This window comes from Chionomys nivalis, chromosome 25, assembly GCF_950005125.1.
Source record: "Chionomys nivalis chromosome 25, mChiNiv1.1, whole genome shotgun sequence".
Classification (NCBI taxonomy): Eukaryota; Metazoa; Chordata; class Mammalia; order Rodentia; family Cricetidae; genus Chionomys; species Chionomys nivalis.
In genome coordinates, this window is record NC_080110.1 from 19,744,035 (window position 1) to 19,771,124 (window position 27,090).

At 43.3% G+C, this 27,090-nt stretch overlaps 1 protein-coding gene and 1 pseudogene across 3 annotated transcripts in view; one reads left to right on the forward strand and one right to left on the reverse strand.

Annotated features, from left to right (window-relative positions):
- Positions 1-1,286: 1,286 nt before the first annotated feature.
- Positions 1,287-27,090, reverse strand: part of Syt1 (synaptotagmin 1) — a 494,427-nt gene continuing 468,623 nt past the window's right edge. For all 3 annotated transcript variants that reach the window (XM_057757847.1, XM_057757848.1, XM_057757846.1), the window contains 2 exons: positions 8,164-8,297; positions 1,287-4,469 (listed from right to left, as the gene is read on the reverse strand). In XM_057757847.1, coding sequence (XP_057613830.1) covers positions 4,263-4,469; positions 8,164-8,297 — 341 coding nt within the window. In that variant the 3' untranslated portion in view covers positions 1,287-4,262. The remainder of the gene's footprint in view (positions 4,470-8,163; positions 8,298-27,090) is intronic.
- On the forward strand, positions 8,404-8,804 carry LOC130866414 (cytochrome c oxidase subunit 6B1-like; annotated as a pseudogene).

The window sequence follows — 27,090 nt, forward strand, 5'->3', positions numbered from 1 at the left end:
TGTCAGCAGGCAACACCAGAGAAACTGCAGGACAGACCCTCCAGACTGCAAGGGGACCAAGATGACATACCACAGCCTGTGCTGTCATTGGTCTAGTGAAAGTTTGGGGGCCAAAGGTACTTGATTTGTGTATCTGTGATAAGGTCAGAGGACAATCTTGAGTAGCGTTCTTCAGGTTTGTTCATCTTGTTTTTGGAGACAGGCTAGTCAAGTAGACAAAGCTTGTTGGCCAGAGAGCTCCAGGGGCCTGGCTGCCTTTGTCCCCCCTGTTCTGTGAGATTATATGATACCACCACTATAGCTGCTCTTTTACAGGGGTTCAGAGTTTGAGCTAAGTTTTTATGCCTTTTTCTTTTGATTAAAAATTTTAGCCAGGCAATATGCTACAGATCTTTCACCCCAGCACTCGGGAGGCAGAAGCAGACAGATCTCTGAGTTCAAGGTCAGCCTGGTCTACAGAGCAAGTTTCAGGACAGCCAGGACTACACAGAGTAACCCTCTTTCAAAAAAACTGTATATATATTTATATACATATATATGTATATATATACACACACACATATATATATCATTGCTTATTTATATGGTGTGTTTATACGTGTATGCATGTGTATGTTTGTGTGTGTGTATCACAGCACTCGTGCAAATCAAGGAACAGCTACATGGTGCTCGCTCTTTTCTTTACACGGGTCCTAGGGATCAAAGTCCTGCTGTCAGATATTCAGGGAACTGCCTTTACCTACTGATCTTGCCGGCTCCACATCTACACCGTGTACCAGAAGTTTACATGTCAGTTTGGGGATGGGCTCCACCCAGCATCTGGTAAAGAACTGTCCACAGTAAGCCCCACACTGACGTCAAACAAATGTCGGAAAGCCGTTCTTCCGTTTCTAATCATTGTAGCAGGAATGGACTTTAACGCCCAGTCTCTCCTCCAAAGAGACACTTAAAACAATTTCATTTTAATTTTGTTCTGGGGGAAGTGCGCATTGGCTGGCACTGGAATCCCTCCGGGACACATTCTAGGCAAACTGAAAAGTTCTGAAGTACGCTAAGGGGCTTTGTGACAGGCTCAGAGGACTGCGCAGGTGAGGAAGGTTACTGGGCAGATGCCCTCTGGGCATTGTTCCCCGGCAGCATCTCTGCTGTCCCCGAAGTGACTTTGAGGCTGGCATTTAGCACAAAATTTCTTTCAGCTGCCACTGCTTCTGGCCATCCACAAGGTCAACCCGCCCTCTAGTAATACCGGAGCCGGGAACAAAAGGAGTTGAAAGACAGCCACCATCAACAGGAAATAAAACATTTTTATTGAGTATCCATGTAATAGGTTAAGTCATTTTTTTTTTTTAACAACAATCAGAAAACTACCAGGGGGTTCACTACACAAAGTGAAACAAAATTTAAACCACTTATCAAAAAATGAAGGGAAAAATACAGCTAAAGGGGTTGGCTCGCGGGCCACGAGCCTTATGGCAGAAGAAGAAAAACACCCCAACATTTCTACGAGACACAGGGAAACCCACACAGAGAAACACTCAAGCAGGCAGTAAATGTACACAAAGGCAACTAGGATCTTTCTAGGGTTATCAGCATCTAAGACTTTACACAGCCTTGCCAGAAAGGTACATGTGGCTTATCCGAGGATGACGCTTGGTCATAAAGCAGGTCCGGTCACCGGCTCATGAGAGATGATATAGTACCAACTAAGTCTATGGTGGCAACCCCACGTTGGCAGTGTTGTAAGAGGATGTGGGATGCTAGCGGTTTCGGGATGTGGGAAATAATGAGGACGATGCTAGCGGTTTCGGGATGTGGGAAATAATGTCCGTTCAGCAGCTGGGAGCCGCGTCTTTGGGCATGTTGCTTCACTGTGTACAAGGAGATGGTGAAATCAAATGTCAGGGTCTGGTGTTTGCCGTGTTTTTCAAAGCCAACGCCGCCTCTTTGGTAGGGCTTGGTCCCTTAAATAGGAAAGCATCTCATTTGCGTCTCCTCTTTAAACTGCTGTTTAAGCCCACCTGTAAGTGTGCATTTCCTATCATCCACGTGTTTAGCTTTTAAAAAGTGCCATTCATCCGCTGGAAAGGCTTTCCTCCTCGTCCTTCGTGTCTGTCTTATTTCTAAAGAGTTTGCTGTGATGGGGATGAAAGGCAAAGGGTTTACCGTTTCTCTGATGAGGAAAGAATTACCATTGGGATTTGATTTTTGTGGTGTGTGTATGGTGGGGGAGGGGAGGAACAGCCAACCCCATGTTTAAAACCCACTAACAGCCCTTTTATGGGATTCTCTCGAGTTTTGTCCTAAACACGGAGCTCGATCCTAAAGATCAAGTACTAGGCCATGCCTACCATCCCTCCATTTTATTTTGGTACCTGTGAAGACTGTCTCTCACTTTGGAGCTTTGCTACTCTCTGTGGCCTGGAGGTGAAGACAGGGCCCAGCAGCCAGTGGGAGAGGACACTAGAAGCTGCGTTAGGTAGCAGGCTCACCTTCCTGAAGTGGCTGTCTACCTCAGCGGGGACAAATATAGACTAGGGCACAGTGTCAACAAGATGCTGTGTGTTCTCCCCCACCCCCGCTCTATGTATCTTTCTGTCCTATGCATAGCTGTCCAGTTCTGAATTGGTCCTTAGTAATAAGAACTGTTTGTGCTACACACACATTGGGCAGTGCGGTAAGAGGGAATGGCAGTATTGTTACGATTATCACTACGGAATAAGTTGAGTGCTATCCACTGAGGAAACTACGTGTCTAAGCACACAGGGCAGTCACAGTGTTACACAGAGCAATCCTTAAGACTCTTATGGAATGACTAGTGGCTTCAGAGTAGTGCCATTTACTACAGGATAACATTGAAAACAGTTAAAAACTCCTCCTAAGTCAAGCATCTAGTGTACATAAGAGGTTGCTTCAGTTTTACTGGAACTTGTTCTTGGTTTTTTTTGTTTCGCCTTTGTTTAAAGGACAAATTAAAACTTAAGTAAAAAGAGCATATAAAAAGATCACTAGCTGTCTGTTTTGGCTTAATCGAAGTGCATTCAGAACTATGGCTAATTGTTATTTTTCATCTTTTGATGGGATTTACAATACTGTCTGTTTACCACAAAGTAATTCTGTGGAGTAAGCACAGATTGCTGTGTTAAAAATATTCTGCATTCCTTCTAATCTGGTTTTGTATAATAAAATATTTCATTATAAAGTCTCACGCGCATACCTTTTGGAATCATTATTGGTGTGAAATCTGGATTAGAATTCACAGGTTGCACGTCTTATAGAGATGTGACAATGGAGAGCTACTATTTTCTGTTTAAAGAGTCAGGCAATATTTCAGAAACGCTGACTTCTCTCCGCTTCTCCTCACCCACCCTAACCCCAAACAAAGGCATGCACTACACGTAACACACGAGCATACTTCCATCCTTGCACTCACACACACACGCACGCACGCACGCACGCACACACGCAGAGAACACCAGCCCGGTGTTGCTCTTTGATGCTGTCATAGGAACTCACTGAACTCGCTTCCCTGAACGTAAGAGTGAAGTCATGGTTTTAGCTTTGCAGAGACATACAGACAGATGCTATTCTGGGTCGTGGCTTCGCTTCCTTGAGGTCAGCCTGGATGCTGCTCAGGTCATGCCATTTGCCTGTGAAAGAATTCTACAGAATGGGGTTCACCCACCGAAGATGTCGTGCGGGCGAATCTTGGTACTCAAATGTCAATAGAAAGCTCAGGTTTAAGTTGTCCTTTAAGACGTCAGTTTCACGGTACTAGTGCCTTTCAAGTCGGTATTTTTTTTTTTTTGCTGGAATGCAGACGATACTATATTTACCATATAATATATTATCAGCTCTCCTATATCTCAGTCAATTTACATAGTTTAAAATAGAACATCTTATTAAAAACATCTAGATATACACAGGTTAGGAAACGCTTACAACATACAAATACACCAACCGGAAATAAATCTTTAGCATACTGGTATATACAACGGTGTGATACAATACATAATTTCAGTCATGCTCTATCTACACATCATATTGCTTAAAAGAAGAGTAGATTTGGAGGGCAGTGGATGGATGAAGGGCACGGGGGGCTCTCTACACTGAAATTTGTGCAAATCAAAACAGGGTCTGAAGTACCACTGACTCGTGTTAGCAATGCGTGGCTGGAAAGTGAAAGGACCCATATTACTGAGGTATTTACAGATACCGGCTAAAGAGCACTAGGTGGGCAGACGCAGAAAGGCTTCTTCTCCCTCTTACTTCTTGACGGCCAGCATGGCATCAACCTCCTCCTCAACCTGCAGAGTGTGCCACTGGGCGATGGGTCGCCGGGGGTTGGCCAGCATGTCTGACCAGTGTCGCAGCTCCGCGCCGGTGCTGTTGTAGCCCACAAAGACTTTGCCGATGGCGTCGTTCTTGCCGATCTTGTCGTAGTCCAAAACCGTCACCACCACTTGCACTTTCTGGAGGAGGACACAAAGTGCACCAAAGGTCAGCCGGCCCTACGGATGAAGCCCTGGGAACCACAGATTCCCGACTAGCAGGAGGAGGCTGAAAGTATGTGACCATGGAAACGTCAGCCCAGATTTTATTGTTCTAGCTCTACATTATGGTCACTGTCACTACCATCATCGTGGTCACCACCATCTTATTACCGTTTATTTGGTGGGGGCAGGGTCTCATGTACCTCAGACCGGCTTCAAGCTGAGGAACTCCAGATGTTTCTGGCCTCGCCCAAGTGTTAGATTACAGGTGTGTGTCATCATGCCTGACGGTCATCTTAATACATATGTACTGATTTTTATTACATGCTTCATATTATCTCAACTTTACAGAAGAAATAATTTAGTTATTTCTCTCAATGGATCCTATTAATATTTATTTCCATGGCACAGAGAAAGCTACTGGGAGCTCACAAAAGTTTTCTAACCTGTCTGAGATCACATAAGGAAGGAGTGAGTTGGTGTCCAGGCTCTATGCTGGAGACAAACACGCCAAACACCCGTGGATTGTTGCGACACTGCCTCACGCGTCTCATCCACGGGTGTTCTTAGATTAGGACTTAGGCTGTTCTCTTTTGCTGTTGCTGTTGTTCTTAGTAAGACTTTCTGAGCAATCATTCATTATGACCTCATTTCAAGAAGTGACTAAAAGGATTTGTCCTAACCATATAATTGTAACCATGAACAGTGACAATATAGCAGAAATATTTCAAAAAGGCAGCAACTAAAAAAATATGCTTTTCCTTGACTATGATTCTCTTATTGAACATGAATTAGTAACTACTGTGCATCTGGCATTGATATTAAATGGATGTCACTTTAGGACACACGTGATTTTCTTCATCAGACTGTGAGAGTTTATTTAATAACTCCCTCTATTGGACTGACTGAATCAACGAAAGCAAATTCATATTATAGCCTAAAAGATACAGTCTCTAAAGAACATCTCAGTTCTACTTCCCAAGTAATGAATTTGGTTAGTCAGAATATGCAATGGCTCTGATTTAGACACTAAATCAGATAAAGGATTAAAATAAAGTAGCTATATCAATTTGTGGCCAGCATGAAGGGGAAGAAAAATACAATGATAAAAGCCAGGCCCAGGTGAAGATCCACTGAGTTACAGCATTGGGGAACTTTGATTCTGAGGACAGAACTACTCTGTCAGTATATTGACAGATGTCACTTGGGTACAGTTTTGTAACAGCAAAAGCAACTGTTTTTTTTCTTTTTTCTTTATACTCTGTGACTTTTACAGCATGTATCTTGATCCCATTCCTTTTGTGATCCCTTCGAATCTACCCTCCACCTCTACCCCCTCCCCAAATAAAACAAAATTTACAATAATACATTTCTTTTAGAAAGTAATTTCCGTTTTTAGTACATTTTTTATTCATTGTGTGGGTGTGTGTGTAGGCATGCGTGCCATGTTGTAAGTGTGTGTGTGTAAGTGTGTGTATGTGTGTGTGTGTAAGTGTGTGTATGTGTGTGTGTGTGTATGTGTGTGTGTGTGTGTGTAGGCATGTGTGCCGTGTTGCATATGTGGAGAGGACAACTTGAAAGATTTGGTTCTCTCCTACCATGTGGGTCCTGGGTATCAATTGTAGATTATCAGATTGGCAGCGAGTCTTTATTCACTTAGCCATCTCATGGGCCCAACAATAGCTTTCGAATGTAGAATTTGAATGTAAAATGTAGCATCATCTTCTATGTACAGTCTTACTATGATGCCAGCATTAAGAAAATTACTTTTCTAGGCTGGGGGCATGGCTCAGTGGTAGTTGATTCATCCCCCTGTACCACAGATAAATAAAATAAATGAATTACCTATTTACTAGGTAGTATTTGGGAGCAAGGGTAAGATGGCAAGATTTGTGGCTTTGATTCTCAACCTTGTCCCAAGCAAATGCACCATGACGCATGAACCAGCATGGGAACATTATTTGGAAATGTACGGGACATTTTCAGAGTTGGGACAAACTTGATTATGTTAGTGACGAGTGAATTGATTAGGGCACCCAATGGATCTATTCAGCAGTTACCTCTGTAGTTTATTTCTGCATTTTTTGATGGTGCTGACCAAGATATTTTTTTGCGTACTTTCAGAAAGTAGCATAACTTGCCTCCTTCACAAAATGTTTCAAAGCCGGGCGGTGGTGGCGCACGCCTTTAATCCCAGCACTTGGGAGGCAGAGGCAGGAGGATCTCTGTGAGTTCGAGACCAGCCTGGTCTACAAGAGCTAGTTCCAGGACAGGCTCCAAAACCACAGAAAAACCCTGTCTCGAAAAAACCAAAAAAAAAAAAAAAAAACCAAAAAAAAAAAAAAACAAAACAATGTTTCAAGAGGAGTGAGGAAGATAGAAGACAGGCATATCATCTTCTAAGCTCAGCCTAAGAGAAAACTAAACCCCTTTGTTAGCAGTTAAGACACTGTCCCTTTAGGACAGTGCTTCTCAGCTTGTGGGTTATGAACTCTATGGGGGGGGGGATCAAACAACCCTTTCACAGGGGCTGCCTAAGACCATTGGAAAACACAGATATTTACATTATGATTCATAACAGTAGCAAAGTTATAGTTAGGAAGTAGCAGTGAAAATAATTTTGTGGTTGGGGGGTCACCACAGCATGAAGAACTGTATCAAAGGGTCACAGCATTAGGAAGATTGAGAATCACTGATTTAGGGAAATACAAAGACTGGGGAAATAGCATTCTCAGATTAAAAGAAAAAAAAAACAAAATTGTAGGAGCAGTGAAGGCAGGGCCAGCCCGCGTTGTCTTCTGTCCCCAAACCCAATCTGATTTGTGGCAGGCTCAGGTCTCTCTCCTCTGAAATGACACCCCAGATCACAAATTTTATTTTATTATATTTAATACGCCTCCCTCTGAATATATTTGTACTTTTTGAAATTCATAGGTGAGATGTTTTTTTGTAGGTATGGAATTGTAGCCCAAAGAGGTAGGTTTACAAGGTTTTCATTTCCTCTCAACACCTTTCTTTGTATTGTTTCGTGGAATTCAAAACAAAATGCCAGGAGGTGTTTCCCCCCCAAAAAAAAAAAAAAAAAAAAAAAATTCACTGAGCAATATTGCCAACTAAATTCTGGTCGAAAAAGGATGTTTCTAGCATTTGCCAGAAGGCCCAAAGTGTTCACAGCTGGAGGCTACGGGACAAGTGACAGGCTAGGGAAAAAGTAGCATTTACTTACTTAACAGCTGTTGAAAAGAAGCAAATCCTCACAAATCCTAGCATGCAAAAATGGGCCTGAGCCACTGTTGGAAGGTTGGGGGCTGGTGATTTTTGCCCTATAGAGGCAGACTGCTTATTGTCGCCTAGGAGTCCATAGGCAAGGTCTTTCTTGGCGTTTGGATCCCATAGACAAACTTATTGACACAGCAAAGCGTTTCTCTTGGATTTCTATTTTCCACCTTATTTCTGCTCAGCAGAAGGCCGCTGGCTGTTCTAGCCGATGGATCAGCCCTTCTCATGCTGTGTGTCTTATTAAGTCCTGGCTGGCCGGGCTCAGGCATCAAATGTGCACGGGGCAGTTCTGATGGAGGCCCGGGCACTGACGACTCGCAGGGTCTATGCTTGTCACTGATGGGATCTGAAGGCGTGAAATTGAATGGAAGGACACATGCGTGTCTGATATTACCTGGATTTGCTCGAAAGGAACTTCAAAGCTGAAGGACTCATTGTAGTAGGGGTTAAGGGTGTTCTTCTTAATGGTTGTCTTCTTCTTCTTCAGCCTCTTGCCGTTCTGCATCAGATGAATCTTGACATAAGGGTCTGAAAAACAGATACAGGAGCTTTAGGAGATCAGACGCGTGGTTTATTTTATCTAAAATATTTTATTACGGTCTGACATTGGCGTCTTTGCTAAGGGTTACGTTGAACTACCGCTGCTCCAGGGTGGTCTTTAGGAGTCAGCACCAGGGCTGAAGGCATCAAGATCAAAATCAATAACTATAAAACTGCCCCCTTTGACAGCCGCTTCCCAAACCAGAACTGTCTGGACGGCCACAGCGGCGAGAAGGCAATGACCGCAAAGTGGGGGTGATATCTCCGTGTGTAAGTGGTACTGACATGTGTACAAGTCCCTCTGCCCCATCATGGTTCTCAGCCTGGGATGATGACAAAGCAGAAGTCACATTTCCTGGGAAGATCTGACTTGGCTTCACGCACCTCTGCTGTGTTTCCTGTTCTCTCCCCATACAGTAAAGGGGGACCTGGGTATATGATGGTCCCTGAATCATGATACAGCATCTAATAAAATTTCACTGCACAGTTAAAATAAGAACAACAACAAAAAAAAAAAAACAAAAATAAAAAACAACAAAACAATCATTTTATTACATTTTGTTGTGGACTATTTTTTAACTATGTAAAGATGTGTTCCATTTGTTTCTGCTGCGGAATGCTACTTTAACTATGTAAAGATGTGTTCCATTTGTTTCTTCTGCACTTGCTTAATGTTGTAAGGATGTGCATTTCATTATGTGTTGCATCTGTTTCACCTTGCCTGCCTGAGGCACCTGATTGGTTTACTAAAACGCTGGATGGCCAATAATTTGGCAGAAGAGGGATAGGCGGGGCTGGCAGGCAGAGAGAATAAATAGGAGGAGGAATCTAGGCTTAAAGAAGGGGAATGAGAGAAGAAGAGAATGAAGGAGAAAGAAGAAGACATCTGGAGCCAGAAGCCAAGGAGCTGGTCCCCACGCCATGATTTGGAGGCTGGCTGGTGGCCTAAAAGGAAACCCTGGTACACATTTTGTTGTATTTTGTGTGTGGTGGTGGGGTGTACGCCACAGTGCATGTGTAGAGACCAAAGGACAGCTTGTGGGAGTCCGTCCTTTTCCCTCGTGGGTCCCAGGGTTCAAACTCAGTTCATCAGATTTGGCAGCAAGTCCCTTGACCTCGGAGCCTTCTCACCAGCCAGAGCCACATGTTGTAGATCGCGAATTAGCGCAAGGAAGGGCTGAGCCCCCACAGGTGAGTGATCACGTAGCTTCTATTTAGTATGTTGTAAATGTCCAGCACCTTTCATTGGGAGGTTTTAAGCAAGTTCCGTGGCGGGCTTATTGGCACGCTAGCTGAATTTCTCAGTTACTTTGGAAGGGAAGGACAGTGGTATGCCGGGAAATCATCTCTTTGGCGGAAAATGTCTTGATGAAGCATTTGCGGATCTCTGTGGTGTAAGTGTGCTTACCATGGCCCCCTTTAAGCCGCAAACTGTTTAACAACGGGTGTGTAAAGTTTCTGGGAATTTAACAGTTGGCTCTTGTGAGCTGGCAGAGGGCTTAGCTGTTGCTTGCTATTGAGAGAGAACAAAGGGGCCACTTCGTATCTATCTATCTATCTATCTATCTATCTATCTATCTATCTATCTATCTATCTATCTATCTATTCACACGGCCAGCACTGGTTGAGTGGCCGAGAAGTATTAGGCCCTGTTACTACTGATAAGAGCAACGCTGAGCACAATAGATCTGTCTTCGTGATGGGCGCTCGGACTTGTGGGGCAACAGATATCCAGCTTTTAGAGAAAGGGGTTCGTGAGATATTAGAAGCTGAAGAGCTTGGGACAAGGGAGGAGTTGAGTCGAGAGCTGACAGGAAACAGCAGCAACCGCAGAGTATAAGATCAAGTAGAAACGGAATTGCTCAGCGGGCCTCTGTGGAGGACACATTGGAGCTGAGATGGGAGGGTCGATGCATGATTAATAAAAACTCAGAGAGAGAAGTTGGGGTTCAACCTGAAGGTCAGAAAAGCTAAACAGCAAGCCATTGGCTCTTTGACCTCAGTCTGAAATGGTGATCCTGCCTCCAGGAATCTCAGAATGTGACTGAGTCTGAGAACTGTCTCCTCCTGTTTTATAATCCTCTCTAGGGCTGGGATTAAAGGCGTACACTGCCCAGTTTCTATGGCAACTAGTGTGGCTACTGGGATTAAAGGTGTGTGGTACTACCGTCTGGTCTGCAAGGCTGACCAGTGGGGTTGTTTTACTCTCTGATCTCCCTGCAAGCTTTATTTATTAAAATAACAAATGAAACGCCACTACAGAGGGTTGAGTAACAGAATCCAGAACTTGTTCACACTCAATGTTCTCAACACACACTCTCTCTCTGTATGTGTGTCTTAGACAGGGTGATCAAGCTTTAAAGGTTGGCAATAGCTTTCTTCACATGTGTGCAAGGCAGAAGTGATGAGGAAAGGGTCAGGATGATGTCTGAGCATTTTTCCTCAAGCCTCATTAGGCAAAGGCAAAATAATAGACCAGAGACTGGAGGGGCGAGGGAGCGCCCACAGACAGCTCTCATTATCAATGGGTGAGCCACATACCTTCACCTCGCAAGAAACCACGACTGAAAGAAAAAAAAAATCTCTCTAATGTTTTTCTTGAGCAATTTCCATTTCATATATAATGCAAGTTCATTATAGAAAAGGACCAGAAGGCAAAGATAAAAAGAAAAAAAAATTAGTGTCATCCAAAATAACTACCGCTAAGCCTTTCAGATTTTCTCTCTCCTTTCAGAAGTTGAGTTGGGAGAAATAACACAGGCAATCTAATGCCCACATAGTTTCAGAAAGCAGCAGATAAAAAGGTTGTTTTTACCTCCCTCTCTTTGTGCCTCAGTAGAATGTAACTTCTTGTGGTGGTTTGAAAGAAAAATGGCCCCTAAAGGGAGTGGCATCAATAGGAGGTGTGGCTCTGTTGGAGTTGGGGTGGCCTTGTTGGAGGAAGTGTGTGTGTCTCTGTGGGTGTGGACTTTTAGTTCTCGTGGACTCTGGCTGCTCCCAGTGTCACAGTTGATTTCCTGTTGCTTTCTGATCAAGATGCAGCCAACACCATGTCAACACCATGGTGCCATGTTCCTTGCCATGCTTCTCACCGTGATGATAATGGACTGCACCTCTGGACTGTGAGCCACCACCTCAGTTTTCCTTTATAAGCATGGCAGTTGTAATGGTGTCTCTTTATAGGAACAGAAACCCCACCTAAGATACCCTTGAAGGACAGAAACTGTATGTTATATTCACCAGTCTACTTTACTTAAACAGTCTAACACATAATAAAGATTTTGGGGTGTACTTGTGCGTGCTATGGGTTCATTCTGCCAACCCAGCTGCATTCTATCCCCCCCCCTTTTTGTCAAATGAACAAGTAAAATGTAAGTGTAAGGTCTTGTTCCTGTTGCCCCAAAGCCTGCATATTTAGATATAGGTAGTTTGGGGATTTTTTTTTTCAATGCTGTACTCAGGCAAGGGATCATGTTTTTTGTGACCCCGCAATCTGTTTCTCCATTTTTCTCTAGGCTTCTCTGCTTTTTGCTCCTTGACTTCCTTGATTCCCAAGTGTTCTCTGGCTTCCCTTACTGCACAGAGGTCTTGTCCTGAATTCTGATCCCTTTGCAGATGGCGCTAATCTCTTGTTTATCTCATTGGTGATTTTTAAGAGCTCAAGTCTTATTCTAGTTTCCCTGGCTCAACACTGAGACCCCTAAATAGGAAGACAGCCATGTAGTGAGTCTCACTTATCCTTGGAGGACAGACAGATTTTTGAAAGCAAAGATTACCTCTCCCACAAAGCAGATCTCTGTATGATTAATTTTGGTCTGTTTTAGGGGTTATTCCAAAAAGCAAGTCCTTGTAAACTCCCTGTGTCATGGTGGTGTAAAAGTCCTGGCTATTGTATCTGTCATAAGGTACGATTTCATGAAAACAACACAATAGGCTGAGATGGGACTTACTGATGTGGCCTTTCTTGGGTTCTGCAGCTAGACACTAGGCATGGTGTTGGGAACTTCCCTCGGGGTTTTGGGGATGTGGAAATAGTGTGGAGAATTATGCAAGCCATGAAACTGGGTCACCCCTTCAGGCACTCGGTGTCCCTGCGGCTTGTGGGGGTCCTCCAGTTCCCAGCAGTAAGCATTCATGGACATCCTCCTCCTCCAAATACCGACAACCCTTCTTTAGCAACATCTAATCCCTGCTGCACCCAGAGAGGCCCAAGACGGAGAGACGTGGCATGTCTTCATTTGTTTCATTTCTATTTCAAAATACTAGCCTATTTCTCTTAAGGCTTTGGTAGGAAGAAAGATCTTTTTCTCTGCTCTCTAATTTCTGACGATCTTTGGCTGCGACTTCAACAAAAAAAAGAGAAGTTGGAGACCAGCATCAGGGAACCCCGAGGACCTGAATCCTATTCCTAGAAGCCACAGAAAGGTAGGACAGAAATGACATCACAAAGTTGACCTCTGACCTCCACATGTGCTTCATGGTACAGGGGTGCCTGTACTCACACATGCATAGTGCATTCACACACACACACACACACACGCTCACATATACATTTACCCTCCCACAAGCTTACATACACATTCACTCACACTTATACTTAAACACACAAGCACTCACACTTATACTTACCCACACATTCCATTCACACACACACACACACACACACACACACGTGCGCACACGAAAGTAGGACTTCTCTGTCAGTGAAACAGCTGTGAGATCGCCATGGCCTAGCCTGCCTGGCTCATTGTCAGGCTTCTCATTTGGGTTTGCTCTGAGTGTCATTGCTTCTTTCAGACAACTTGAGTGGCTGTCTTTTTTTTTTTCCATCTTGGAAATCAGGTTAGCTGGACTTTATCTCCGCCCAGTGATAATAGCTGATCTGACTTGGAGGATTTTCTGGACACTCTGATGTGGTTTTTTTCAGATCACTCGCACGCTTCCATGTCGACAAGTCTTTTTAATACAGCAAATTAAAGTGCGTGTTCCTAATGTTCACAATTATGGTAGGCAGAATAATAACTCTTTCTGAAGACATGACGTCCTAATCTCGAGAACCTGCAACGCTGCTGCGCGGCCAAAGGGGCATGGCAAATGTGATAAAAGCAAGGACTTTCAAATGAGGTCAGCCTGGGGTTTCCAGAAGTCTTTCCATATAAGTCCTTATGAATACTAAGAGCCTTTGCTGGCTATGATCAGAAGAAAACATGACTACAGAGAAGGGTCGGGCATATGCTAATGTGTTGGGCTCTTTTATTTATTTATATTTGAGACAGGCTGGCCTCCAGCTTCTGCCACAGACTCTCAAATGCTGGTTTTGCAAGAGTAAACTAACATGCCTTGCTTTTGAGAAAGAAGGCACCACAAGCTCAGGTATGTGGGTGATTGTAAGAAGAAAACATTTAGAAATGACAAACCAACCAACCAACAAAAACCAAAAAAAAAAAAAAACCAAAAAACAAAAAACCCAAATAGTGACAAGGGGTGTCCTTCTCTCTAGAGTCTCCAGGAAGGACAATCCTGCTCACATGTGGACTTGAGTCCACTGAGACCTCTCTGTTAACATTTTACATTGGGACAGAGAAATTGCATGAACAGCGGGCAGCGGTGACGCATGCCTTTAACCCTTGTGCTCAGGAGTCAGAGGCAAGCAGGTTTCGTGTAAACTTGAGGCCAGAGCTAATCATAGAACAGCCCAGGCTACATGAAGTCTCTGTCTTGTCTCGTAAAACAAAACAACAAGAAGAAACTGTATTTACCATGTGCAATATGGCTTTTTAAATGCATGTACATTGTGGAGTGGTTGAATTGGGCTAACAAACAGGCTTCATTCACATACTTTTCATGGTGAGAATATTTACTGTGTACAGCCATAGAGATTTTCAAGAAGGCTTTCTTACTGACTGCAGTTATAATAGGTCTATTCTAGTACTTTTTCCTCATCTCTAAATGAATGGGAGGTTTCTCTAACTCCAGACAACTATAAGGAAATAAACAGTGTTGTTTCAGGACACAGACTTGATTATATTTTCACACTGGCAACACAAAACTAATAAAGCAGCCATCAGTTGAAGAGATTCTGTTTTGTTATTAAGCAAGGTGTGAGGATGAGAGTCAAGGTGCTTTCAAGGTAGGGGTGTGTGTGTGTGTGTGTGTGTGTGTGTGTGAGAGAGAGAGAGAGAGAGAGAGAGAGAGAGAGACAGACAGACAGACAGACAGACAGACAGACAGAGAGACGGGATTGAACCCAGGGTCGTAGGTATGCCAGATAAGCACCCTGAGTGGCTTCTCCAATCTTCAAGAGTTAATAGGTGTAGGGCTGGAGAGATGGCTTTGGCAGCTTGATTCCTCAACAGCATTCTTTCTGCCCTTGAGAGGTCTGGTTGGGTAGTTTCTCTGCTCTATTCCTTATAGAGACAAGCTCCCTAGTGCTATGCCTTCTCTGAGCCAAGGATTGACTCATGAAGAATTTAATCATGGATGCGATCAAAGAAAGAATATTAGTGCTTTATAGGGTGATCTTGAACTGTAAGACAGAAAACTAATTTAGGGTTTTCCAAAGTTTTCTCCCTCTCTTAAGATAAATGGCTCAAATCACACAGAGTTGGGGAGGTAAAGTCAGAGACCTAAGTGGGATGTTTTCACTGACAATCCTGGACTGAGTCAAAACTACTTAGCCTTGGTAGGTTCTGAAGCCAGATAAAATGCTGACATATTTGGGCATGTCATACATGAACTATTTAACACTTTTCTTGTGTTGCTAAAATGAGATCTTAAAGAGGTCTCTCTCACTATTGAGATTTGTTTTCAGGGATGTGGTAATGCTGGTTATTGGCAAGTCTCATATCTGTGTCCCTTTCCTGTTAATATGTTTTATTATGAGAAAATTTTATAACAGTTTAGCTTCTTCCTTCTAGCTTCTTCTTTGTTATAGAACCTTTCCTTTCCCTCCTCCTTCCTTTGTCCTTCCTTCTTCCCTCCTCCCCCTTCCTTCCCTTCTTGCTTGCCTCCCTCCTTTCTTTGCTTCTTTCTTTCCTCTTCATCCCTCTGTTTCTCATCTAGAGTGAGGGACAGGAAACCATTGCATTAAGGCTATCCTAATATGATTTGACATATCATTGAACCTTGCAGTAAGACAATGATGACTTGGGACAATGAGTTCCCTCAGGTAAGAGACTGACAGAGGATCTCTGGCTGGTGATGAACAGTTTAGGCCTTTTATGGCAGGGTTTATGATTGCTTGGTTAGACCCAGCTTGGAGGGTCTCTGAGGATGACAAGGCAGGTCTGTCTGGAGCTGTCACTTGACCATCCCCTTCTGTGGTAGCTTGAATGTAATTGGCCCCCATAAGCTCACAAGGAGTGGTATTATTAGGAGGTGTGGCTTTGTTGCAATGGGTATGGTTTTTTTGGAGGAAGTGTATCACTATGCAGTGGGCTTTGAGGTCTCATATGCTCAAGCCATGTTCAGTGTCTCAGACCACTTCCTGTTGCCTGTCAATCAAGAAATAGCACTTCCTAGCTCCAGCACCATGTCTGCCTGCATGGAACCATGTCCCACCAGGATGATAATGGATTAACCCTCTGAAACTGGAAGCCACCACATTAAATGTTTTCCTTTATAAGAGTTGCTGTGGTCATGGTGTCTCTTCACGGTAGTTGAAACCTTAACTAAGACACCTTCTGAGTGTGTCACCAGGAGGAGAGCATGGGGTCTAGTGCCATTGTTTTTGTTCATTGTGTTCACATTCAAGCATGAGTAAAAGACTTAATGCATATTCATATATGTCCTCATAATATCAATTAGTATAGGTCTTTCTTTGCGGAAGATGGTCTTCCAATAGCCATTTTCTGTCAAACTGATCTAGCCCTGGTGCTCCAGGATCCATGTCTAGGTAAAATGAGCTGTCACCTCCACAGTATGCCAGGTGGTGTATTCATTCCAATCCCCGACTCTCACCTCTGTACTCTAAATACAGAGCTCGGAGACAGGGTTTCATAGTGTCCCCTAGCTGGCCTGGGACTGCTTATGTAGATTAGATAGCGATCCACCTGCTTCAACCTCCAGAGTGCTGGTCTTAAAGGCTCTTACCACCACACCCAGACCATCACTGTCTTTTGGTCATGAAAGAAGAAGAGAAATACCATAGCTCTACCCCACTCTCCTGCTGTTCTGGTCCCTGTCCTTCCTTCTCTACCCTCCTGGGTACACTGTACAGAAAGTTTCACTTGCTTTAATGAGATTATCTTCGGAGGGGCTGGTGATATGAGCAAGTCTGCAGAGTGAGCATCAAAAGATAGCTCAGAAAGCCTCTCCAACAGATCATTTTCAGGAACTGTTATTTTATTGCTCTCAGTTTTCACTTTGAGAATCAGATGATAATTTCTTCTTTTATTTCCTCTGCCCCAGACCCTCGCTGACACACTTTATGAGATGGCCATCTTAACTATTATTTGAATACAGTTGATGAGGTGGTTTTTTTTTTCCTCTATGCTCCTTTTTTCAGACATTCCACAAAGCAACTCGATACTCCCAATGTCACTTAGCTCTGCTAAACGAAGTTCCTAGACATGGAACCTCACACTTGACTTCATTGTCTTCACTAACACGGTCACCGGCTCAGTTTTACGTCTAAAACTCTCACCCCAGAAGCACATAAAATTTGAGCTAAGTAGAATGCGAACTGTTTTTCCTTCAGCTATGTGACCTCAGTGGGCAAGCGTCCTGCAGAAACAGCACAGAGCATGTGACTTGCCACAAGACCACAGCCTCCTTAGCCCTTCTCTTATCCTTCAGCCAGATGCTGCTCAGTTTCCTCTCTTCCCCACAAGCCTTTTCTTCACCTTAATTCCCACTTCCTGGAGCCAAAAGTTCAAGCATCTGGGGCCAGGATTCCTTCTCCTTCTGTATTTGGTCTTCACAACCTGTTAAGGTTCCTTCACGGTTTCCTTTGATTAGTCCATCCTAACCCATCGCCACTGCTCAAGACCAGAAAGAGCGTCTGCAGTTGCTAATCTTAAAGGATCCCTCTTATGGTTGCTAACGTTGTTTGTCACCACACCACCCATGAAAAGTCTTTAGTGGCGTCACATCTGAAACCAGGGTATGTCTGGTTCATCCTAACCTTTCTCTTGTTGCTCATCCCTGCTGCTGAGCATCCATCATGCGGATCTTTAAATGTGTGGCTTTAAGATTACTCTCCCAGCCTGCGATGCGCTTTCTTCCTTTGCCCATCCCAACTTTGGCAGACTGTCCTGAGTGTCCACGAATGAACAATCAGAACCTTTTCAATCTGCAGCACGAAGCAGATCCTCTTTGCCTGTGGCCTTTTTCTTTTGTACTTTTTTTGTTTTTCTGGTATTGGAGGACTTCTGTGCTACTTGACTAACATAAAAACAATCTTCTTTTGGGAAAATGTGTTTTTGAGTGAAGAATTGTATCTTAAGTGATGAACTTTGGGAACTACTCATACGATAGGAATGTCTTTGTTACTATATGATATTCTACCCTAAAACCCTAAAACATTTCCAGTCCTTTCTTCCCTGAGGCATGTTAATTTGTGTTAACTTCATAGAAACATAATTGCCAAACAGCTGGCTGTAAGCAATGAGATATAAAGGAGCCACTAAAAGCTTTTTGTATTTACAATGTGAACTAAAAAGTGGCAGTTAAAAGCCGAATAATGCACAATGCTTGCCGTTTCAATTCTGACAATTTTGCATAACGATACTGTCTTCTTCCTTAACTACCACAGTGACTGTGGGCCCTGGTGACCGTGGCCTTCTATTTCAAAGACTTCTTTCAGTAAAAATTAGCCTCATCGCAGCTGCTTTGTTTCATGCCCTCTGAGCTGGTACCCAGCTTCTGAGTATCTTTAGATAGTATTCCTTTTATCCTTTATTCTTTGGATAATGTTCACTGAATTCAGCTTATATTACTGGATGAAGGAAGTGATGATTACATCCGTTAGGGCTCTAGTGATTGCACAAGCATTTCTAAATGGTTCAAATCAAAGGGTCCCTTATAGGCTTTATGCAATAGCAAAGTCTAGAAGTGGGCCTCTGTGACAGGGATAGTGAGTGTCCCCTGAAATCCCTTCCCTGCTCATTTTTTGAGTAATAAACTCCCAAAGTTGAAGGTGGGAACCAATTTTCCCAGTCACACCCATTTCCTCTAAATCTTCTCTGACATGATGGCTGATTGACTACCTCCTGATTCTTAGAGGTGATGTAATCACCTTCCACAGCATAGCTCTCAAACTGTGGTTTTCAGTGCGGGGAGCTTCCGGCAGTGTCGAGATACATTTCTCATGTCACCACAGAGAAAGGGGGGTTGCTATGGAAATTTAAGGGTAAGTGCAGGGATTCTGCAAAATATCCTATAACATACAGGATAGAACACAACAGAAAATATCAGGTTCAAGATATCAATAGAGGGGCTGGAGAGATGGCTTAGCGTTAAGAGCACTGGCTGTTCTTCTAGAGGACCTGGGTTCCATTCCCAGCACCCACATGGCAACTCAGAACTGTCTGTAAGCCCAGTTTTTAGGGGATCTGACACTTTCACACCAATGCACATAAAATACAATTAAAAAAAAATACCAATAGATATGAGCTTGATAAACCCCACCTTGGGTAGTGAGTGGGGCTTTCTTGACCGTGTCTCACCATGGTGAAGTTAACATTTTTATGGGGGAGCAGGAGAAGGCAGGAAGAGCCTACATCCCTCCCCCAAACTACCTACCTACCTGTCCTGGCCACATTCCCATCTCCGGATATCAGGAGGACGAGGAATTGGTAAACTAAATCTTTTAGTCTTGTCTTTTGGGTTATCCGTATCACAGCAGTTCTGCGGGGTTCACAGTTGGTAGGAATTCAGGGACGTCAGCAGGCTCCAGGTTTACCCATGTCTCAAAGTCTTTTCTATGGTGTTTGTCACTATACATGGTAGCCTTGCCAGCCCTTCTAGGACTTCATGTTCAGAATACAAATGACAGCACCAGTTATGTCTCATAGGATCACAAAATACTGTTGTAGGGAAAAGAGTCTACACATAGAGGTACCAAGAAAGCCCCAAATTTACTCTGATCGGACAGCACAGGGAAAATTCTTGCTCCAAAAATCCATATGCTAAATGGAGGGAGCCAAATGAACTTAGGTCTAAGTTCTAGGTCCCTCTTCAAATGGTTAAGGAAGAAGGGCCACGTTGACTCTTTTCTGGAGGGAGAGGTAGGATCTGCTGTTCAAAGTTCAGTGCTAAGAGCAGAAGAAATGACAGCTCCCATCTGGGCAGTGGTGGAATACACCTTTAATCCCAGCAGTCAGGAGGAAGAGGCAGGCAGTTCTCTAAGTTCAAGGCCAGCCTGGTCTACAGAGTGAGTTCCAGGACAGCCTCAAAACCTGTCTCATAAAAATGAAGAAGGAAGGACAGCTTTCAACAGGTACCAGAAATGTTCGACCCAAAGGAGAGCTGGAAGATGGCAGGGAGCCAGTGGGTGTTTACGGAATTTTCAGTGATGGCTTCTGCCTAAATTTGGGAATATAATCCTAGCTATTTGTCAAGAGAGACATTTGTCATATTCAAGTAGGTTCCCAGAAATGAACTACCAAATACTTGTCTGAAGTGGCCTAGTAGTGAGAGAGACTGTGGAGAACAAAAAGATAGATTTAGGATTCAGTATTTCTTTGCCAAATGCAGGCTTTTCTTCTTCTTCTTATCGAGTAAGCCTTGTTCTATCAGTAAACCAATTGTTTAACAGTATACAAATAATTAAATCGTAATTGGGTTCAAAGAAATAACAATTTTTATTTCTATCACTGGCAGTTTCAGCACATTTACTTGAGGGGCTCTTTATAAATAATTTATAAGCATTTGGAAAGACTACATAAAAGAGTTGGTGTGTCTCTATAGTTTAAAATGTCTGTGTAGGTTAAAATGCCCCCCTGCAATGCTATAGCAGGACTGTAACATTAAAAATAGATTCTGGAGGAAATTTTCCAAGTGAGCATACAATTTAAAAATGAATTTACATTGGTTAAGTGCAATGCTTACTAGAAGAAAACAACACTATATAAGTGACTACCACAGAGAAAACCAGCCCTCTTTTAATGAGACAGATCAGAAAATAGCAAAGGCTGATTTAATTCACTAATGGTGGCAGCAGGCTTGGAAGAGACAAAAAGCATAAAGCCACAATGCTATTATGAATTAAGTGGAGGGCATTTTCGTTTTAAACACTGGTGGTGGAAACCACGGAATTCAGTTTTGAGGATCATTTAATGGATTCTATGTGACTACAGGCTTCCTGACTCACAACTTGGGAATGCACAGATACAAAGTGGAAGACAGACAGACAGACAGACACACGAGAGAGAGAGAGAGAGAGAGAGAGAGAGAACAGAGGTATCCTCATATGCCATATGCTTAAGTGGGGTTGACAGAAAGAGGGAGAGGGAGAGGCTAAGCAGGGAAAGACTGAACAGTGGGGTGTGTTATGCGATATAAGAGAGCTCTGTGCATATAGAGTCTACTCCCAGGAGAGGAAGGAGTGTATTATGTTTGAACTGGTTTTTTTTTTTTTTCCATGTTCAGGTTTTGTAGATGAGTTTTTTTGACTGTTAACTCAAGCTTATCTCTTTTGTACTTAGGAAAATCTCCCATGAGTAGATAACATAGTAATTACACTTGATGCTTTCTGGATGGCTACAGAGAATTCGGGGGAATGACTAAGGATAAACAGTTTATGAGCTGACAAACAAAATCCACACAGAAATGGTCAAATGACTCAAATAGGAAAACAAAACACTAAACAACCAATTTGGCTGGAAACATCTTCTCTTGGGGAGCCTTGGGCTTGGTTTTTTATAGTAAAGCGAAAGGCCCTTAATGAGCTACCACGTTGAAAAAGACTAAACACTTCCAACTGATAAAAGTACATGGTTGATATGGCTACTTAGTGGCACTGTTAGGTTTCTAAGTTCATGCGGTTTTCCAAGTAGATGATGCTACTTGGTGTCTATCTACACGAGGACAGCTTCCAGACAGTGTAAAGACCTACAAATGGAAACAGTTGAGAACAGAGGTATCCTCATACGCCATATGCTTATGTGGGGTTGACTGTTAGAGTTTTTATCCAAGGGTCATATATTCTTCCTTCCTTCCTTCCTTCCTTCCTTCCTTCCTTCCTTCCTTCCTTCCTTCCTTCCTTCCTTCCTTCCTCCCTCCCTCCCTCCCTCCCTCCCTCCCTCCCTCCCTCCCTCCCTCCCTCCCTTCTTTCCTTCCGAGACAGGGTTTCTCTGTGTAGCCTTGAAACTCACTCTGTAGACCAGGCTGGCTTCAGAACTCACAGAGCTCCACCTGCTTCTGCCTCCCAAATGCTGGGATTAAAGGCATGCACCACCACTGCCTGACTGGTCATCTAATCCTTAAAATGGACTAACGAGTGCCAATCTTCACTAACTTCCTATTTTTGCTTCAAAATAGCTGGACATCTTCTAAGACTGTCATCTGTTCACTAGGAAGTTCACATGTTGAAAATGCCTTGGGGATAGGATCTGGAAAGGCTTCTGAACATTCTAGAACCTGCTACAAGTCTGGGAAAATCACGCAGGAGTGAGGGAATGGCTGCTGCATTTTGCTAGTGGATCAGGTCCTGGTGCATGTTCTACAGCTTCAGAAACACTAATGTTTCAGGGAGTGGTGTGGGATTTTTCTTTGTATGCTGTGATTACCATTAATGAATAAAGTAAGTTGGCTTGAGCCTATAGCAAGGCAGAACTTAGCTAGGCAGGGAAAACTAAACTGAATGCTGGGAGAAGGAAGGCAGAGTTAAGGAGAAGCCATGGAGCCGTAGGCAGAGACAGACGCACAGAAACTTTGCTGGTAGGCCACAACCTTGTGGTGAATCACAGATTAATGGAGATGAGTTAAATTAAGATGTAAGAGTTAGCAAATAAGAAGCTAGAGCTAATGGGCCAAGCAGTGATTTAAATAATATAGTTTCTGTGTGATTATTTTGGGAGTCTGGGCAGCCTGAAAACGAACTAACAGCCTCCTTACAACAAGGGAGTTATTTCCTCTGGGCTCCCTCTTTGTGTCCAAAGGGACCCTTCTGAGCGCATGGACCTGGAAAAGGATGAACAGTGCAATTCTTGGTTTCTTCATTAGTAAAAGGTACATTGGAAAAGATTCACAGGGACTGGAGAGATGGCTCAGTGGCAAAGAACATTGAACATTGGCTGCTCTTCCAGAGGACCGGGGTTCAATTCCCAGCACCCACATGACAGCTCACAACTGTCTGTAATTCCACTTGCAGGGGATCCAACACCCTCACACAGACAAATGTACAGGTGAAATAAAAATACTCAAACATGTGGTGAGGACACATACACAAAAGATGCATAGTCTTGCTAGTAGTTCATATATCCCAACTCTGGTTTAAACCACTGCAGTGTGACTAGTGCATATCTTGTTTGGTCTGTTATTGAGGGTTTTTTTTTTTTTTTTTTTTTTTTGCTGTCCTTCTGAGAGATTTCATTTGGTTCGTCAATGACTAAACATGGTTCTCTTTCATAAAGCTGCATGAGTCTGAAATCAGCCAGGATCCTTCTCATAGAGAAGGTTTTCTACATTCATGTTCCAGTTTTCTCATAGTATGAGAAAGAAAACATAAAGCATGGCTTCACTATGGTACTAGATACCAGATAAAGGGAAATGCCATGGAGCAATACAATTTTGTGATAATTTTATTGCAAGGTCGCGAATAAAGCCAATCACCACACAATGTCTCAGATCTTAGTAAAAACCACAGTAATGATTTTTTGCACACTTATATCTAGGGTTTTATATTCTATAAGAAGCCTAGTGCCTGAGAAATGAGGGGGGATCATTCAATTTCTTATTAAACCTGAGCTACCTTTAATCCCAACCCTCAGGAGGCAGAAGTAAGTGGATCTCTAAGTTTGAGGCCAGCCTGGTCTACAGAGTGAGGTCTAGAACACCCAGGACTACCCAGGGAAATCCTGTCTTGGGGTGGGGGGGCGGGAAGAAAAACTTGTTCTCACGAAGTGGGTTGATTTCTTGGTGAGATTATAGAATCACATGCTAAGTGGCGGCACAGATGGCCTGTAAGACTGGATGCTAGGGGCTGGCTTTATTTCATATTTGCCATTCTCTTGAACAATAAGCATTCTACCCGGCTGACATCTGTCACCTTGATGACTTGGGGCTAAGTCAGCTTAAATAATTCACGTTTTGTTGGTAGTTCCACCTGTATTTTGTGGTGTAGGAGTATTCCATTCACTGTGTCTCCCACTCACTGCCTGTGATGTCGTTATGACTTCTCAGTGAATGGCTTGTTCAGTCCTGGTCCTGGGGTTGATGGGGAGCCCAGCACATGGTAGCGAACAAGAAGGCTTTTGCTGAGAGATACATGCATCAGGGACTGCGTGAGTATGAGGACGTGCAGTTTGTTCCTTAAAGCATTGTCAGTATAGTTGAGAAGACATAAATTAAAGCGTTTATCTAATTATTCTTTATCAGTAAAAACTCAGGAGCCAGATATTCGGGTAAGAACCTGAATGATCAGAGAAGCGACTGGTAACGGCCTCTCTCTCTCTTCTTCCTGTATTAAAAAGGGCTGAGACTCTTTCTAAAACCCTCCCTACTATTTCTTGTGTCTACGTGTCCTGAGTTCTCCAAAACCTCTGTGGTTAATTTTGGTCAGCTAGTAGCTAGCGAGCTCTGCCTTCTGACTCAAAGTAAACTTTTTTGGCAGTTTTGGGATTGGAATCAAAATATCCCACAACAATAAATCCCCGGGAAACCAAGTTTAAGTTGATATATTTCTGTGGTCGAAAAGATAACCTAAGACCATATTTCCTTGCAAATAATTTACTCAGCAAAAATTGTGAGAGGAACCCCAAGATGGCAGATTCCTCTCATTCAATAGAAATAGTTTGAATTTGAAAGTATACATGCAAAGTCTAAAAAGTAGGATGGGAAATGAGAACTGGCCTTTTGCTAACTTCAAAACTCATCAGCTTTCCTATCTTCTCCTTTCACATCCAGAGGTGCAACATCAGCAAACATGAACACTCTGATGTCTGGACCATGTTTAGGTTTATGTGGAGGGGAAAGGGTACCACTGGGGGACTGTCGTCCTCTGAACGTGGTTTTTTTTCCTCCCTCAGCCTTTTCTATTCTTCTGACTCGTAATGGAAATCCACGATTGCCTTACATTTAAGTTGATTTTCGTGGATGGGAAGTTCACGTGCTTTAAGTTGGTTTTAGTGAGATGGAATTCTATATGGTATCGAGAATTTATAAAACATAGGATTAAAATTACCAAGGCAAGTAGTTGAAGGTGCCAAATTAAAGCCACAACCTGTGGTTTTATGTATTTCTTAGTTTTTATATCTTACCATGTAAGCATTTTAATGACCAGGGAATCCAGTTCTATATTAGACTTTTTACTTCCTAGGGAGTTTCCCATGGAACCATGGGTGATGTGGGAGTGATTTCTTTCTAATCTGTTGCTTTCATTGGTTAATTAATAAACTGCCTAGCCTATTTGATAGGCCAACCCTTAGGTGGGTGGAGTCGACAGAACAGAATGCTGGGAGAAAGAAGCCGAGTCAGGCAGTCGCCATGATTCTCGTACTCCAGACAGACGCAGGTTAAGATCTTTCCTGGTAAGCCAGCTCGTGGTGCTACACAAAATATTAGAAATGGGTTAGATCAAAATGTAAGAGCTAGCCAATAAGAGGCTGGAGCTAATGGGCCAGGCAGTGTTTAAAAGAATACAGTTTCCATGTAATTATTTCAGGTAAAGCTAGTGGGGTGGCGGGATGCAGCCCTGCCACCGCTCATATTGCAACACATGGGCATGGGTGGAGTTCATTTGGGGGCCCTGTTTTGTTCCACTTATCTTAAAGGGAGTGCCAGCCTGTGCTGTAGAAAGTTTTACATCTACACATGGAGAACCTCTGCCAGGCTGCCCCAGCTCCATTTCCTCTTTTCCCCAGTCGTCTCTCTGACACATGGAACACATCTTCCTGGCTGTCTCCTCTCTATCCACCCAACACATCTTCATTGTGATCAGTTCTAGCATCATTTCTTCATGGAATTGTCATGGCTGCTCATCCCAGCTTAGCCACACCTTTTAAAATTTCCCACAGAAACCCATATTTGCCCATGCATTTGTGTGGTGTAGAAAAGCCTTGGGGTAAAGGTTATCAACATTGCTGGAACTTCTATGGCGTCACCCCGGGGGCAGATCTGTCTCTGGAAACCTCAGAGGAATAGCTTTCTCACTGGATGTAGCAAAGATGTCTCACGGGTGTTGCAGGAGGATCTTCTGCTCCTTCAGCCAATACCTCCTGAAATACCAGCCCACTGGGGCATGGTCTATTTATCTTTAAAAAAGAGCAGCAAGCCTCGGCCCTCTCTCTTGGCTCCCGCGCTTGGTTCCGGCTTCTGCTCCAGAGACTAGGCTCCATTCCTGACGGTTGGTATATTGTGAGTTGTACCCCCAAAATACCCCTTTAAATTCTAATGGGTGTAGGATTGTTTTGCGCATTACACGGGAGTTGGTAGAAACAAATGGTTCATCCTATAACTCCTTCTCTGAGATGCTCACTAAAAATACTTAGCAGCTATTGCCATAGATGGACTAGAACTTGGTAATTACCAGCTGGATAATTGTGGAGACTTAATCTCCTCAAGTAGGCTTTCTAGAGAATTCTCGTGATGAACAGAAGCATTTCTGCTCTATGACTCGCCTCTGCCTTTTCGTTTGCCTTTCGAGGTGCTTGCTTGAGTGAGTAGGTTAACAAGTTATCATATGACATTAAAACCAACACATAGCATTGCGAGACAGATAGCGTTAATGGTTTCCAGTGGATAAGAAGCAATAGATAGAGCCAGAAGTATTTTTGCCCTGCTGGTTCCCTAGACCCATTTCTCTCCACCCTGCTGCAGCTGCTTAGGAAATTACCACTCTGAGGCTTATTATTAGATACAATTGTTTGGCCAAAGTCGTAGGCTTCTTACCGGCTAGCTCAAACTATTAAATTGGCTCGTTTCTATTAATCTGTGTATTGCCATGAGGCTGTGGCTTACCAGTATGGCATGCCACTCCTTCGGTGGCTACATGGTATCCCCTTGACTCGGCCTACAATCTCTATCATGGTTTGAATTTCCTACTTGACTTTACTAAGCTATTGGTCAAAACAGCTTTATTCATTAACCAATAAAGGTAACACATATACAGAAGGACGTCCCACATCAGTTAGGGACATTCCTGTTGAAGAAGGAATGAAGCTGTCTTATTGCACAGAAGATGGTGCCTATTTGTAAAGCAAATTGTCTAACAAAAGGCTGAGGAATGCTTGCTTTTTTTTTTTCTCTTTTAAATAACTGTGGTGTTGCTGGGGTTAGAACACTCTGTTCACATTCTTCCCAGTTTAGCTTCAGGGTGGGAAGGGTTGCTAGGGCTAAGTGCTCGGCACCGTCACCCTAGGACCAGACAAAGAGGGTGGATTCCACAACCAGCTCCGCTTGCCTTGACAAAGCCATCCCGGAATGTGCTGAGTGAATTAATTGGGTAGAATTGTTGGGCAGAGGCAGAGAGGCCTGACTCTGAATCTTGTCCAAAATGATTCTGGGTGATTAGGATTCCAAATCGGTTTTCAAAAGGGCTAATTCTTAACCTGCCGCGCTGGATGTAAACACAGTTCAAACAACTCACAACTGGGTTCTTAATCTGAAGGCCACCGTACAG